The 14,185-nt window shown below is 42.6% G+C and overlaps 1 protein-coding gene across 1 annotated transcript in view; it reads right to left on the bottom strand.

Moving 5' to 3' along the window:
- The window catches only part of ADAMTSL1 (ADAMTS like 1), a 569,359-nt gene that overhangs the window by 53,531 nt on the left and 501,643 nt on the right, over window positions 1-14,185 (bottom strand). The window contains exons 19-21 of the mRNA XM_048504173.1: window positions 13,970-14,149; window positions 11,614-11,767; window positions 7,018-8,158 (exon numbers count right to left, since the gene is read on the bottom strand). Of these exons, the coding sequence (XP_048360130.1) occupies window positions 7,018-8,158; window positions 11,614-11,767; window positions 13,970-14,149 (1,475 nt within the window). The remainder of the gene's footprint in view (window positions 1-7,017; window positions 8,159-11,613; window positions 11,768-13,969; window positions 14,150-14,185) is intronic.

Genomic DNA, 14,185 nt, shown 5'->3' with positions numbered 1-14,185 from the left:
TTTACATAAACTATTTTGCCAGGATGGTGATAGAAACAGAAAGTGGGGGAGCGATGGGGGAGCTGACAACAGAAGATGAGAGAGCCGGAATAAGATGGAATGAGAAAGCCCATCCAAGTGCAATCAACATCTAGTCACATACTTTAAGTTGATGAGATCTCTCCCCCCCCCAAATGAAAACTGCTGCCTCCTGACCCAAAAAATCTGGAATATTTGATCTCTCTCAGAGCACCATGGGTGGCAGCACACTAAAAGAAACCAGATTAAGGCCACCCGTTGAATTCTTCAGGGAGGGGATAAAAGGAGGTGGAAGCAACACAGAAGGAGGGATGCGTTCTACCACCAGCAACGGCGACCTTCACACTGCTCAGCAAAAATGTTCAAGACAAAAGCGATGCTCAATTTAAACCTTCAGAAGAGCTCCCGAACACCAGCCAGACCATCAGTGAGCCCTGGCTGCTCCTTAGAGAAACAATAATTGACAAAGACATTTATTCAATATGGGTGACCTTCAAGACTGCTTGCATCCTTCGCTAGCCATGTGAAACTCAATCATAGCTAGGCCTGCAACATATCCAATCCAATGTTTTAAAAGAAATTACATTGAAGAAATGCTTTGAAACTGAAATGCAACCGAGAAATCAGAAGGAGATTGAGATTGGAGAGGGCAGCCATGAAACAGCTAGAAAACATTCTTAAGTGTAAAGATGTGTCGCTGGCAACCAAGTTGAAGTTAATTCATGCCACAATATTCCCTATTCCTATTTGTGGGTGTAAAAACTAGACAATGAAAAATGTGGATAGAAAGAAAATAGATTCCTTTGAAATGTGGTGCTGGAAAAGAATGTTATGAATACCATGGATCACCAAACCACCACCACCACCACCACCACCAAACAAGTGGGTTCTTGATCAAATTAAGGCTGAACTGTCCCTGGAAGCTAAAATGACTAAACTGAGACTATCGTACTCATTGTGAGAAGACGTAAGTAACTGGAAAAGATTATAATGCTAGGAAAAATTGAAGGCAGCAAGAAAAGAGGAAGACACAACACTAGATGGATTGACTCTACAGAGGACTCTACAGACTGACTTCTACAGAGGAAGTCACCGTCTTCTGTTTGCTAGAACTGAACAAGCCTGTTAACAATAGGATGTTCTGCAGGACACTGATTCATAAGGTCGCTATGAGATGGAAGCAACTGGGCGGCGCTTAAAACACACAAGCACCTAATATATTTCAGATACCCATCTGAAGCAAGACAGATTTCAGTTGGAACAAGATTTCACTCCTTACTTTGTACTTCAGTGGGCAGTAGTTTGTCAGAATAATCTGATACAAATTACAGAACAAAAAGTTTGATGCTTTTAGTAATACAACAGGTGAGAAATCATGGCTATGTTAGTATTTCTGGGAGTCTAATCAGAGGTGACTGAGAGCTGAACTACAAAATACATTTTTAACAAGCCTGCCCTGTAGTCACAATGCAACTGGTGTCCAATTTGGCTCAGGACTACAGCACAGGGAGACAAGGGGCTATTGGCCTTCTCTCCTATCCTATTCTCCTGAGCTGAACCAGTTCTACTGAGGAGTTATTTGCTCCAAAGTTATGGAAGAAATTCCCTACAAAGACCATTTTGGATCCTACTTATTAATTAAAAATATATATAGGTAGGCTTGCCAATCTCCAGTTGGTACCTGGAGATTTCCTGAGATTACTACTGAACTTCAGGTGATAGAGATCAGTTCACCTGCAGAGAATGGCTGCTTTGGAAGATGGACTCGCAAGCATTATACCCAGTGAAGTCTCCCCTTGACTTCCACAGGCTACACTCCCAAAATCTCCAGGTATATCCCAACCCAGAGCTGAAAACCCTATGTGTAGGTTGGCCTTCAACAAGAGGTTCAGCTGATGCCATTACCCCCTTCCTTCACCATCTCTGCCCAGAACAGCTAAAGCCGATCCCCCATTTTCCAGGTGTCTTTAAACACAGTGGGGCATGCTGAGTAGGCTTTCCCATAGATTTACTAAGATGGATGGAAAGTTAGATGTCCTGGCTCCTGGGTAGGGTGTGGCTGCTGCAATAGTAAGGAGAACAAGGCAGGGGCACTGGAGGCTGCTACTCATTCCATCAAAATTCACTGCCTGAGGCCACCCTGTCACTTCATCCATGTCTCATATATTTAAATTGACCTTTCAGCTCCACAACCACCATTTTCTGACAGTCAATTAATTTCATGCATAACACCTCATGGAAGTTGACTATTAAATTGATACATTGATCAAGGTCAGTGTTGTCTATTCTGACTGTCGGTGGCTCTCAAATCAAGGCCTTTCATATCATCTATGTCCTAATTCTTATAATTGGAGATGCTGGGGATTGAACCAGGGACCTTCTGTATGCAAAACAAACGCTTTCCTGCTGAGCCATGATACGACCCTCTGGTTGACAGTCACACCACTATCTCCATGTGTCTAGTGTGTTTTGCCTAGCAGTTCATGTATGTTCACCTGAATGCTCATTGACTTCCTGTGTGTGCATATGACGATGTGGAACACAGGGCCAGTGCGCATGATCCACATCTGGGTACTAATTTTTATCAACAGTGAACATTTTGTGTACTGCTGAAGGCTTTCATGGCTCTAATCATCTTCAGAGGCAAACACATCTTACCGTGACATGCCTCTGAAGATGCCAACCACAGATGTGGGTGAAATGCTAGGAGCTAAAACTACCAGACCATGGTCACACAGCCCAGAAAACCAACCACAGCCAGTGAACACTGGCACAGGATTATGCTGTAAGACAAATAAACATCTGCAGACAAGGAAGCCTTTTCTTATCAGGAGACCCTGCTTGAAAGAGGAAGACAGCAGTATTTTGTCAGCATTATAATTCTTTGTAAGATTCAACTTGACTAACAGTTGTAGTCAAAGAACAGCACTATTTGCTCTCTAAAAACCAACCAGAAGGATAGACGTTCCTTAAAAATGGCTCTTTATGGCACGGAAACAATATAACTTTTTCTTGCATGCGATATCCAGCATAACCTTTTGTGGACTTTATGCAACCCCTAATTCCTTTTAAAAGCACAGCACAAAAAATACAGTAGTTTCAAACAGAAATTTTCTTTCTTTTTTTCCTCTTTTTTTTTAAAAAAATCACTTGATGTGCACTTTTCCTACAGGATGTAACTACTGGCAATGCAAATCTGTGTATGCAACTTTCTGCAAGCCAGGAAGATATTTTTACAGGACTATGTCCAGAAAAATATATACCATAGGCCTTGTCTTGATTAAGACTACATGTGCTTTCCATAACAAATGCATTCTTGTTCTCACATTGGAAATTTTCTCCCTTCACCCCATTTTTTTTTACATTTTCTTTCTGTGGTCAAAAATCTAATATTCTATCTGCCAGGAAAAAATAATTAAAGAAAGGGCTGTTTAAAATGACATTTCTAAAGCTAGTAAATTACAGAAACCTTTGCATTTGGAGAGCTTTTTAACCATGGAAAAGGGAAAGCTGCAAGCCAGCTAACTGCATCTCTAAACCACAGTGACAAATAGCACTTTGGATAAATCAAGGACTTGCTAGATGTCTCACAAAAACAGCCATTTAAAATTAATTTTAGCCTTGAGAGTTGACTCCTGTGCACCTTCTCATTTCCTAGGTTGACCCTGGTGACCAGATTTGGATGTTTAACCTCAGCCCCATAATTCACACAAAGGAAAGTGCACTGGAAGTGCTTTCTTGAACTTCTGCCTTGTGAGCACATCAGTGAAAGCAGGTGCCACCAAGCACAACAGTCGTCTTCCCTCGTTCAACACTAGCCGTGCAATCCCATGCATATAACAGCACAGCAAATTAACAATAGCTGGCCATGCAGCTAGGCGATAAGCCCCTATATGCACAAATACTGTCAGCAGGGAGAGCACATCACAGCCTGTGCCTTTTTGCTTCCTATCATGTCAACATTGATTGGGAGTGGCCTTGAACACAGCCAGGCTACTGGCATATTGAGCCCAGTGCCATCTGCTCCATCAACAGCTCTCCAGAGCATCAGATGTGGGGGTTTCCTAGTTCAGCTAGTGACTAGTCAAAATCCCTTAAGTCAGCAATCACCCTCACTTCTCGGCAAGTGTGCTGCAGGTCAAGTTCAAAGCACTAGATGGTGTCATTCAAGTGTGCTGTTAACAGACAGAAAGTTGGAGAGAACCAGGTTCAAATTTCTACCTAGTCATGAAGTTCACTGGATGAAACTGGGACTGTCACAATCTCTCAGTCCAGCATTACTTATATGTCTCTTGGGAAGATAAATAGGACGATTCTATGCTTGCTGCCTTGATTTTCATAGGAAATGATAGTAGAAAAATGCAGTACATTATAGTACATAGGAATTAACCCACACTGGAGAGCTGCTTTAATGCCTCAACATTATGGTTGCCAGGTTAAGTTTGGCAAACAGTGAAAGGATTGGGGGCAGGTATATGGCAGGGGGAGGCAGCAGCATGGATGTGATGTCACTGCGGGTAAAGAACACAGAGTGTCTGGAGATGCCTAGGAGAACAGGGGGGTGGGGGATTCCCTGCTACCTCCGGGAACTTGGCAGCCCTACCTAACAAGGATGCTAACTCGCAGTTCAGTTCACTGATCCTTAAAGGGAGCCATGTGCCTCCTGAAAGGTGATCTACAAATCCTAGCTTGCATTCAGAAATTTGGGGGCAAATGCAATGGCTTCTGACAGTCCTCACCCCACCCCAAAGATAAAACCCCACACCCTGTACTTCTCCCTCAGATCCTTAAAAAAGTACACAAAGGGTAGCTGATCAATAAGGAATAAAGCATATGCACTGTCACTTTCTTGAGAAGGGGAATGGTTTTGTATTTGGTTTGTTTTAAAATTTGATATTGTGAACCACAAGGGAAATACAGGGTACAGTATTTTAATAAATACATTTTTGAAGGTGCACACAACAAAGAGGCATTACACTTAACATTGGCTAGGGCCTCCATGAATGTGTATAACACTCAAGGGCTTCACGTATCATAAACATACCTATATAAATAGTTACATTGTCTGGAGTGCTGTTTTTATGTCTTAATTTTTCACTGGTGGTTTGGGGGCATTCAATGATAATGTTGTATTCTTGGTGGGAGGTATTGGATTAAAGGTTAAGAACCGCTTTTTTCATCATGTTTTTTTTTCATTATTTCTTATGTTATAGATTTCAGGGACTGAATATGAGATTTCTTTTTTTTTTTCTTTTTGTGTGTGCAAAATAGAAGGTAGGAAAGATTCCTGTCTTGAGCATATATTTTAGATCAGTGATAGAACACACATCTTGCAAGTAGAACATCTTGCAAGTAGAACAGATATGATTGAAGTCTATAAAACTATGCATGGGGTAGAAAATGTTGACAGAGAGAAATTTTTCTCTCTTTCTCACAATACTAGAACCAGGGGGCATTCATTGAAAATGCTGGGGAGAAGAATTAGGACTAATAAAAGGAAACACTTCTTCACGCAACGTGTGATTGGTGTTTGGAATATGCTGCCACAGGAGGTGGTGATGGCCACTAACCTGGATAGCTTTAAAAAGGGCTTGGACAGATTTATGGAGGAGAAGTCAATCTATGGCTACCAATCTTGATCCTCCTTGATCTCAGATTGCAAATGCCTTAGCAGACCAGGTGCTCAGGAGCAGCAGCAGCAGAAGGCCATTGCTTTCACATCCTGCATGTGAGTTCCCAAAGGCACCTGGTGGGCCACTGCGAGTAGCAGAGTGCTGGACTAGATGGACTCCGGTCTGATCCAGCAGGCTAGTTCTTATGTTCTTATGTTCTAACAGGTTCAGTTCCCAGCATCTTCCATTAAGTGGATCTCAGATAGCAGGACTGGGAAAGAACATGTGCCTGAGATACTGTTGGTCCAGAGTTCCAGTTGGTCCAGTTAGATACTACTGGATTAGATGGACCAATCTGACTCAATATAAGTCACCTTCATGTGTTATTAGCAGTTGGTGTAGCTATGCTCTTGCTTAGAAAAGTGCTGGAAAGCAAAGAGTTACATGATACATACTGATCTTTTTCACCAGAATGGAGTGAAAATGAGGAGAAACACTGCTGATGTGGTAGCAGGTTCAGCCTGTGAGTTGGAGGGGTCAATTTAAAAAATATTCCCTAAAATTAAAAAAAATCTGTATGATTATAAAACAGACACAGCAGAGAAAGCTCTGGGATGGAACATTTCCTAAGAAATTGTGGATTTATACTTATAGAAAGGAATGAAACATATGGGAACATTCAAAATGGTACCCATGGGCCAACCGTATGATGAATTGTTTGCCACAGACATCTTTTAAGTTCTTTTGGATGTTCAGATAGCTTTAACATAGGACTAAGTTACAGTGTTGTTGTTTTTTTGAGGGGGCTTAGAATGGCTGCATAGCCCAAGCCATTTTCCCACATGAAAAATGCACAGGAAGAGTTCTTTCCTCGATTTTGATACCCTATGTGCACAAGTTGGGGAAGTACCTCCTCCCACACCTTTTTTGCAGAATAATGGTTTTGTGGGAAGGCAGGGATCCTTTTTCTACCATGGTATTGCTCCAAGTCAGTTTGCCCCCCCCCCTTTTTAAAAAAGAAACAATTCCCTGGAGCTGTTGAGAACTTGGACCCAATTCTTTAACAGTGGTAATGTTTAGTTTGTCCCGTAATCCACTATACTACCTTAAGTCTGTTATTTCTTTCTTGTGCAAGGGAATTTAAATTGAGTATCCCACCTACGTTGATCACCTCAGCAGTATTATAGGGTGTGTCTGGCAATATTTCTAGTCAAAAGCAACTAAGGTTCAGCTCAAAACTTGCATGGTGGCTCAAACAACAGATCAGGAGATGGCTGCAACATGATGGGCACCATGAACAATCAAAAGATAAACACTAGAAGAGAAAAATGCAGAAAGTTCATAAACTTGGGGTGGGAGGTGGTAAAGTTAATATTGTTTGTGTTACCTGTCATTGAAATTCACAACCTCTCCATTCTTTGCCCAGCTAATGGTGGGCTTTGGGTTTCCAATAGCTTCACAGTGAAGCAGTACACTCAAGGTCCCACTGGCTAGAACTACAGTATGTCCTAAATGGGTGACCACTTCAGAGGCTGAGAGCTGCTGGGCTGCAGAGATCTTCTTGAGGATTGCTGGTTTTTTGGGAGGCCTGTGGGGGCCATTGATGAGTTCCGCTGATGTAGACAAGTGTGTTTCGGCAGACGAAGCTCTTAAGGAGCTGGCAAACTCAGATACCTTTTTACTGAATGGGAACTCCACTGAAGCAGAGCTGACTCTAGTGCCATGGGCTTTGAAAATTGACTCTTGGTGTTCCAAATGGCTCTTGAAAATGTCATGGGCCAGCTGCGCAATTAGCTGCTTGCTATAGCCATCCTTAAGTTCTTCAGGCAGTTGAGATAAGTTCCCTAGGATGTCGTCCAAACGATCCTGACTAGCTACCATGGTGAAAGGAAGGTTGTACTCCTGGCCCTGATCTTCCTCCGAAGAGATGTTTCTCTCACTGGAGTCTTGCGTTTCACCTGAATTGGCATTGTTACGAGGCCAGCCTCTGTATTCTAGAAGTCTTGAGACAACATCATCATATCGACTGCTAGAACTTGTAGCAAGTCCTCGTTTCTCAGTTTTGCTTCCATTGAAGAGAATTCCATTCTGATGCTTTTCTTGAGCATGCAAGGCATCATTCAAACTGACCTTCTTTGGGGCTTCTTCTTCTCTTATCCCTGGTGGCAAAGTATCAAGACGTTTGCTGTGTCCTCCAATTAGTTTAATCACAAAGTGTTCCTGAGCTGGTCCTGCTGTGCAAGTATATGTTCCTGTGTCAGAGGGCTTCAATCGATGGATCTTCATATAGCCATATGGAGCAATAGTGACATGAACTGAGCTGATGAGTCGCTTGCCATCTTTCTCCCATGTGATCATCGGTTTTCGGAACCTTCTCACAGGACATCGAAGGATGACAGATGTTTTGGGAAGCAAGTAAGCATACCCGCCAACAATAAAATGCAGTTTTTTCTGTTTCCTTGTTTGGATGAAAACTTTCTTTTGGGCCATTATAAGGGGCGGTTGTTTCTGAGTTGGTCTCTGGTGTCCTGAAACATAATTAATGTTTGGAAATGGATCATGGGACTGCATTGCCTTTGCATTCTTAGCTAACTAAGCAGCAAACTAGATGAGACAATTTTTTGGAACTGTTTCCTAAGTGTGCAGAGTACCAGTTGGTATTAGGATCATGGCATAGGGAGAGAAGGGGCCTCTCCCTTTACCCCTGTACCAACTTCCCGACCCAAAATGGCCCCAGGGAGAATTATTTGCCCTTTTGAAAAGCTGTGCATGTAGCCCATCAGTATCACACATGACTGAAGGTGTGAGAGTTGAATTGGGGGTGTCCCATCTTGACCCTCAAAAAAGTGTCTTGTCTAGTTTGGTCCTTATATCAAACATGGAGATGCCGCTTGAAACAACAACTTTATGCCAAGTTCTCCATTCTTCCTCAGTATTGTGTAGTATCATAACTTACAATGCACAATATCTTCAGTCCTAAAAGTACTTTCCTGAGTGTAAGTCCCACTGAATAAACATAAGGCTTACTTTTGAGGAGGCCTGTTTAGGAGTGCTCCCTATATTCATTTATTGCTGCCCTTTGTTTAATTGACTGTCCTGGCTGGGTGTATTGGCTATGCCACATAACAGGGCTAGTACACCTCAGGTTATGAGGAAGGAGAGGGAAATTTGACAAAAGGATGTCATTTCAGGCAGCAGCCATTTGTTGGGATTTAACATGCAGTTTTAGTCCCAATAAAGGAAATAAGCAGCTTAATTTTGACACAAGCTGTAATTTTACCTAATACAATTTGCAGTAAGTGGTTGGCTGCCAGATGCGGAGACCTCAGCTACCATTATCAAAAATAACAAGGTGTAATTTAGCAAAACAAATTTGATCTGCTAGGGTTAAGATACAGAGGCCAGGGCACGTATTGATGGGGAAAATGCAGTTCCTGTTATTAAATGCCTTTCAATGAAGAAGGCAGCCTAATGAACATGAGAAAGACAGAAAAGGGATGGGGGGGGCTATCCTTGTTAAATGTTTATCATCTAGGCCCTATGAGGCCCCAGAGCCCTGTATCTGCAAGCAACAAGAAAAAGTAAATGTGCTCCAACCTCAAGGGAGAAATATGAAGCAGAACAAATCTACTTAAGAGTGGGTTGAAAACTCCATGGTGGATAATATTAGCCTTCATTAGTTATGAGGGTCCCTGCAGTTTGGCTCTCTGTGCCAGACAACTGAAAGGAATATGAGGGCTGCTCCGTGGATTTTGAAAATAATGTTATGGTTTATACTTAGAAATCAAATCCCTAATACAAAATAATATGCAGCATATTATTTATGATACATTCATGCATAACACTACAATTCTTGACTACAAAATATTCTAACAGGGTCAAATCTTTTCCAAACTTGCTGCATATGTTGCAGGTAAAAAGCAACCATTTATTATCTAGGCACATTGTCCTTAACTGAAATGATAATGCTATTATATTTATAAAGTCCCCCCTTGGAGGCACAATCTGCCCTGCCAGGGTGCACTGCACTGCAGCTTCCCCCCCGCCGCCCCTGGGGAAATAACACCCCTGGGCCATTATGGCTTGTGTAAGGGAGAGGCAGAAGGCTGAAATCACTCCTCCCCCTGTGCTGTAGTCTGACCTGCATCAGGACCCTGTGGCATTTGGGCAATTAACTGCATTCTGGTTGCAGGAAATGTGATTTGAGTTGAGAGTGCTGTGATTAGCACTTATCAAGGCCTTGATCTCAGAGAAAACATTTTTTTCTTGTAAATAATGCAATACATTTCTCAGATTTCAGACTGAGAGGAGATGCGTTTTCCTTTATGAAGGCAATAGGTAGGATGGAGAGGACCATTTGCCCACCTGTGAGAAAGGGGCAAGGTAGATAGCTATGTGGATATCCTAAGCTGAGCCATAAAAGTTTGAGGGATATATGCCTGAGTTGGATTGGAGAAAAGGTGCAAGGCAGTAAAAGCGGCTGGGACAGGAAGAGTTAAAAGGTCTGAACACACTGTATAGGCCACACTAACCCAGAACCAAGAAAAGAACAGAACCAAGAACAGCAAGTGCATGAGCACTTTCACACATGCAGAATAATGCACTTTCAATCCACTTTCAATGCAATTTCCAGCTGGATTTTACTGTGTGAAATAGCAAAATCCACTTGCAAACAATTGCGAAAGTAGATTGAAAGTGCATTATTCTGCATATGTGGAAGGGGCCTTAGTCTCCTTTTTTAAAAATAAGTTCTGTAATGCCATATAATGCTTTGGTACAATATTTTTAGGGCTTCTATGCTCTAGGAAATTGAGATTGTATGGTAGTAAATAAAGATCTTTTCCCTCTCAGACTGTGGTCAAAGAGTCTCAAGAGTCTTGGCTGTGATCCAAGCCAGGTGCCTGGCTACTTGTCCATGCAAGAAACTCCTGACTGTGCTGCAGACAGTTAGTTAGCTGACTAGAGAAGGTGTGAAGCAGTTAACACAAACACAACCTCTATCTGTGCCTTAAGTTATGGATGGTGGCATTTACTGAAGAAAGGCAGGACAAGGAGAGGCAATTGGGATGAGCCCTATCTCACTCCCACATACAGTTCCCCACTGCCCGTTAGATAGTCAAAGGCAAGGAGAGGAAGAGTGGTGGTGGTGGTGGACAATCAGGTTATTACAAGAGAGACTCAGGCGAATTCTGCACAGGTCCCAGGAGAAGTGGGGTGCCGGTGTACATGACACTGGCTTTGGCCTGGGACCATTTGCACACATGTGTGCCGATGGCCCTGGTGCTGCCGTGGCCCATGGTGGCGCCTCCACATGGAGGTGTGCTGGTTTTTTATAACTTACCTCCTCCTCCTTGCGTAGCTCCATCAGGACGAGGGAACCCACCCTCGTGGCCCTGGCAATTGCCCGGGGCCCGGGGGATGGGGGGGCATGTCCCCTCATCTCAACAGAGCTATACAGGGAGGAGGAGGTAAGTTGCCCAAAAACTATGCTGCGTTGGAAAACGGCGCCTTCCACCCGGTGCTGTTTGCTTGGCACCGGGTGGACGTCGCCACTTAAACAAAAATCGCTCATTTAGCGAGTCAACAAAACACCAGATTGGGGGGGGGGAGGAGTGGCAGTGCCTCGATTTGGAGGCAGCAGCCATGGGAAGTTCCCCCTCCAAATGGTGTTTTAATTGGGTTGACACCGGCGATTTTAGCCTGTGCAGAATCCGCCTCAGACCTGACTCATTCAAAAATATAACAGAACCTATGCTTTGCATGCAGAGGGTCCCAGGTTCATGCCCAGATGTTACTTAACAGCTTTCTCTGCCTGGGATCTGGATGGCAACCATCAGTCAGAGTAGACAGTGCTGAACTACATGGACTGACATCAGATTCTGTATAAAGATACTTCCTTCACCCATCACCCTTTTCTTTGGCCATACAAATGCCTTTAAACCTTTGCAGTTTCCACCCACCACAGTTGTTCTGAGATACTCACTTGCACATGGAGCTAATGCACATGGTCTCATTAAAGACGAGAATGGCAAGGGAGGGCACAGCGATGAGTTGATGATGGCAGATTGTCCCGTATTCAGCATTTTTCCACAAATGGCATTTCGTGTTTGGGTTCCCTCACCACAACTCACAGAACACTAGGAACCAAAAAGAAGTTCATTAGGAGGAACATGAATCAAAACATTAAGAAGTACACAGAATGGGTCAGACTCAGCAGCCTCTATGCATGGCAATGTCTTCTCATAGCTAATGTCTGCTCATAGCCAGTGTATCTAGACTAGTGAGACTGATTATGCTGTACAGTAGTTTCAAATGCCTTCTTGGCCCCATCTTAACATCTGTTTAGCATAACAAGTTCTATCTTTGCCAAAACAACAGATTCCCCAGACCAGAATAAAATGATGGGGGTTCCCACCCATGCAATAATCACTCCACTCCACTTGTTTTCAGTATCCTGTATTCATGGAAATTAGGGGAAACACTTGTTAGACAAACAAAAATGCAGGAAAAGGACAGTTGTAGAATGTCTGATGCAGAAAAACTCATGAATAGCCCCCTTTATTGTTAGAAATTATATATTTGCATGTTTAAATAGTGTACCTTGGTCCTTCTGTAGATCTCCAGATTGAAAGTTAGGATAGAAACCTTTCACAAAATAAATAATCTTTCAGCATAACAAAAATATACACCTTCCAAGAAGAACTTTGAAAAGTCTGCCTGACACCCCCCCACCCCACCCCGGAATGTTCCTGCAACTCACTGATAACTAAAATAGTTACACTGGTGGATAGGGGAGGAAAAGAGATTATACAAATAAGCCACAATTTGGATTAGCCATTTTTCACAACATGATGTTGTGTGTGATTGGTCAAGCACAGGTATAATTATCAAATGCAGTGTTGTCAAATAAGGAGGAGGGGGAGATGCATATTCTCGTTTACTTTTGAAGGCACTTAGAAAATCTAATATACATCCACAATGTTTATTGCTAGCAGGGTCTACATTTGCATCCAAGAAGGCCTAGTTAATTTAGGCATGGCACATATACTTCCTGAAAAGGAATCACATGTGCAAATCCAAAGGTAGATGCAGGTATCCTGCAAGACGTTTATAGGCAAATTGTGCATGATGGATAAGCAATGGGCTGGATCCCTCCTAAAATTTCTGTGACAGGAGTTTTTGCTGGTTCCTCCTCCTCTGGCAGACCTATGACCACCCCCCAGCTTTTCTTGGGGGTCCCTGAGGAGCAGCATTCCAGGGGGCAATTTGGCCTGCAGTGGAAGGAGGGAGGTGGAAAAGCCATGCTTCTGTCCACAAAAATGTTAAGCAGGGTCCAAGCCATCAGTATGTATGTTTCTAATAATAATACAGGAAATCTTATTGGTAGAAAAGGCTGGAATGTAAGAAAAAAGAAAAAGAAAATGCTGTCAGGTGTTGAAAAGAACCATAAGTATCATCATCTTCTTCTTTTAAATTAGGTGACATTATGCAGAAATTTGAACTCCATAGATTTTACTATATGTCAAGTGTGGTTAAAGCAGTAAAAAAAAATCCTGCCTGAGGAAGAGATAGAATTACTTTAGAATGGTGCATGTCCAAGCAGCAGATTTAATTTGACAATCTCTTTGGCTGGATTGTCAAGGTAGATCATTATCCATTAGGTAAGCTTCTCTCACAACATTTCACACATATGTGTATCTTAAGGCTGAAATTTCTTTCACCCACCAAATGAATAATCACCTATGGGTAAAGGAGGAGAGGAAAGGAATTGGCAACAAGGAGGAAAAATGCAAGCAAGAGGTTAAGGACCACATGGCTAAACAATATTTTAGAACTTCAGATATCTTTTTCTTACAAACTGTACTGTGCGAGCAACTGTGAATCTGCTTCTCTGTGAAAATAATATATCCACGGAACTAACTAACATAATCACGAAGCATACAACTGGTTTTTTTTTCCCCGTTGCCTGGATTGCACAATGCAGAGTGGTTGTCTGAGCTGGCCATCTAAAACGTATTTTGGAACCTTTGCACTGTTGAGCCAAACTGTAATTTCTTTACATGGTGTATTATATAGATTTGGGCAACATAATGCCTTTAACTGTAGTGTGATGAAAGATAATCAGATCAGGCCAAGACAGAGGCTTCATTTGCAGTATTAAATGGATGAAACTGAATTCCACTGCCAGGTATGAATACTAGGAAGATTTGGTCCCAATGTAATCTACCACATTTCAAGACTTCACAGAGGAATGGATCACCTTTAGGAATATTCATGGAAGGAAAGAACTGGATCAGTGTCTTCAGCTAATTGAGCTGCAAGCATCTGTGGCACCCTACCTGTGTCCAGTCTGAGAGAAGCCACTCAGGAGCACAGTTCTCATTTTTGCAAGTTTGTTCAGAAGCTGGCCTCAGAGTAGAACAGAATGTGTCTGGAAGCTCTAGGAAACTTCCATCGGCCATCCGCTGCTTACAGAGCACTTCCCTCTTCTTGGTGCCACCCCCACATGTCCTGGAACACTGGAGATCAAGAGAAACAGCAGAAGCTCAAGAGCA

The sequence above is a fragment of the Sphaerodactylus townsendi genome, linkage group LG07 (genome assembly GCF_021028975.2).
Source record: "Sphaerodactylus townsendi isolate TG3544 linkage group LG07, MPM_Stown_v2.3, whole genome shotgun sequence".
Classification (NCBI taxonomy): domain Eukaryota; kingdom Metazoa; phylum Chordata; class Lepidosauria; order Squamata; family Sphaerodactylidae; genus Sphaerodactylus; species Sphaerodactylus townsendi.
This window is presented reverse-complemented; position numbering and strand designations above follow the sequence as displayed.